Source organism: Anneissia japonica, unplaced genomic scaffold (genome assembly GCF_011630105.1).
Source record: "Anneissia japonica isolate Jap-2015-1 unplaced genomic scaffold, ASM1163010v1 scaffold7135_len39406_cov139, whole genome shotgun sequence".
Lineage (NCBI taxonomy): Eukaryota > Metazoa > Echinodermata > Crinoidea > Comatulida > Comatulidae > Anneissia > Anneissia japonica.
In genome coordinates this window covers 37,121-39,329 of record NW_022752078.1, presented here as the reverse complement: position 1 = coordinate 39,329, position 2,209 = coordinate 37,121, and the positions used below count along the sequence as shown (strand labels likewise).

Below are 2,209 nucleotides of genomic sequence, written 5' to 3'. Positions count from 1 at the left end.
TTGGTTCATTCCGTTCTGGTTATTGACGTTTTGGTCATTGTCGTTTTGGTTTATTGCCGTTTCGATCTGCTACAGTTTAATTAATGGTATTTCATATATTTGTTATATGTGTGCTATTTGTTTTTAAATATGTCCGCCCTTTTGGCCATCCCTCTGTTTATTATAAACAACATGAGTGTTACATCGATAATTAAACATAAATATAGGAAGTGCAATAGTAAATAGTACTTTTTTGAATAATAATAATAATAATAATAATAATAATAATAATAATAATAATAATAATAATAATAATAATAATAATAATAATAATAATAATAATTCTGTTGTTCCCCTCGCCAAGTATCTAGCCCGGTTACTCTATCCACTGGTAGGCAACATTGGTCACCATGTCATCAATTCTTAATACTTCGTGAAGACGATCCAGGATATTTACCTCGAACCAACCGACACTCTCGTCAGCTTCGACATCAAATCTTTATTTACAAATGTACCGGTGAAGCAGGCTTGTCTTATAGCAAAACATCGTCTAGAAGAGGACCCTACTCTCCAAGACAGAACAGCCCTCAACCCCGAACAGATCCACGACCTGCTTTTACTTTGTTTACTCTCTACCATTTCAGATGGCATGACCAATTCTTTGAACAAACTGAAGGCACGGCCATGGGATCTCCTTTATCCCCAGTCATTGTCAACATCTTCCTCGAAGAATTCGAACAGCTGGCTATTCATTCCGCCACCCGACAACCCAAACTTTGGCTACGATACGTCGATGACACATTTATCATTTGGCAGCACAGCAAGGTGCACCTAGGTAGTTTTCTAGAACACCTGAACTCTCAGCACGGTGCTATCTTGTTTACCATGGAAGAGGAACACAATCGCTCTTTACCTTTCCTTGATGTTTTGGTCACCAGGCAGAACTCAGGCATTTTATCGCATTCAGTCTACCGCAAACCAACTCACACCGACAGATATTTGAATAAACGCTCGTTTCACCACCCATCTACCAAGAAAGGAGTTTGCAACACACTTATCAGAAGAGCACAAAGCATCAGTGACCGCAACTCCATCTAGAAAGAGATGCAACATGTAAAGGAAGCCCTGAAACTCAACGGTTATCACATGAGAGATTTGAAAATACACAAACGCAGCAATAGCCAAGATGACACGGAACCTAGAAAGTCTGTATGTTTACCATTTTTGGGACAGCTTTCTCACCGTATTCAACGCATTCTACAACTAGCCGATATTAAAGTTGTTCATAGTGCACCCAACAAACTATCAAGGACTCTTCAAACTCACAAGGATAAGCCACCAGCAAATAGCCAGCAAGGGGTTTATCGGATACCATGCGAATGCGGAAAGGTTCACATTGGTGAAACAGGTCGTGATCTCCGTACCAGGCTCAAGGAACACCAAGGCCATGCCAGGAGAGGGGAACAACAGAAGTCATCTATAGTCATGCACTCCCACACACAACAACATCGTGTATGTTGGGATAAATCTGAACTGATAGCCATTGTACCATCTTGGTATTCCAGACGGACCAGAGAAGCTATAGAAATTCACAAACACGATACAGTACATCAAGATATTGGATTTGTCATCAGCGATATTTGGTAGTCCATGTTTAACCGGACCTAAAACCAAATTTTTCCCGCCAAATCTTTCCCTCTACACTGGAAACTATGCCATTGTTTTTGGCTTTCCTTCCCCCAGCTAGAACAATGCCACTGTCTTGGCTTTCTAGCCACGCTCCGCCCTTCTATTCAGACCGTGAATTTTAGATTTTGTATAGCTTTTCACTGGTAGGCTGTTATTGTATATTTGTTTTTTTAAATAGTCCCTTTGCCCATCGCATTGTATAAAAGTAGAATTCTGATTAAACGATAGTTCCAGGCGAAATAAAAGTTATATAGGCCTATATAAATAATAAATATATATATATATATAAGATGTGTATAAGAGACAGTCTTTGAACAAACTGAAGGCACGGCCATGGGATCTCCTTTATCCCCAGTCATTGCCAACATCTCCCTCGAAGAATTCGAACAGCTGGCTATTCATTCCGCCACCCGACAACCCAAACTTTGGCTACGATACGTCGATGACACATTTATCATTTGGCAGCACAGCAAGGTGCACCTAGATAGTTTTCTAGACCACCTGAACTCTCCTGGCATGGCCTTGGTGTTCCTTGAGCCTG

At 40.5% G+C, this 2,209-nt stretch overlaps 2 protein-coding genes across 2 annotated transcripts; both read left to right on the top strand.

Annotated features, from left to right (window-relative positions):
- Positions 1-663: 663 nt before the first annotated feature.
- Positions 664-1,077, top strand: LOC117122111. The gene has a single exon (XM_033267588.1). It carries the CDS (start codon positions 664-666, stop codon positions 1,075-1,077), a length of 414 nt encoding a protein of 137 aa, XP_033123479.1.
- Positions 1,078-1,083: 6 nt separating this feature from the next.
- Positions 1,084-1,626, top strand: LOC117122112. The gene has a single exon (XM_033267589.1). It carries the CDS (start codon positions 1,084-1,086, stop codon positions 1,624-1,626), a length of 543 nt encoding a protein of 180 aa, XP_033123480.1.
- Positions 1,627-2,209: the final 583 nt, after the last annotated feature.

Excerpts from the sequence above, each read along its gene's own strand:
- LOC117122111 (XM_033267588.1), top strand. The coding sequence starts at position 664 with ATGGGATCTCCTTTATCCCCAGTCATTGTCAACATCTTCCTCGAAGAA.
- LOC117122112 (XM_033267589.1), top strand. The coding sequence starts at position 1,084 with ATGCAACATGTAAAGGAAGCCCTGAAACTCAACGGTTATCACATGAGA.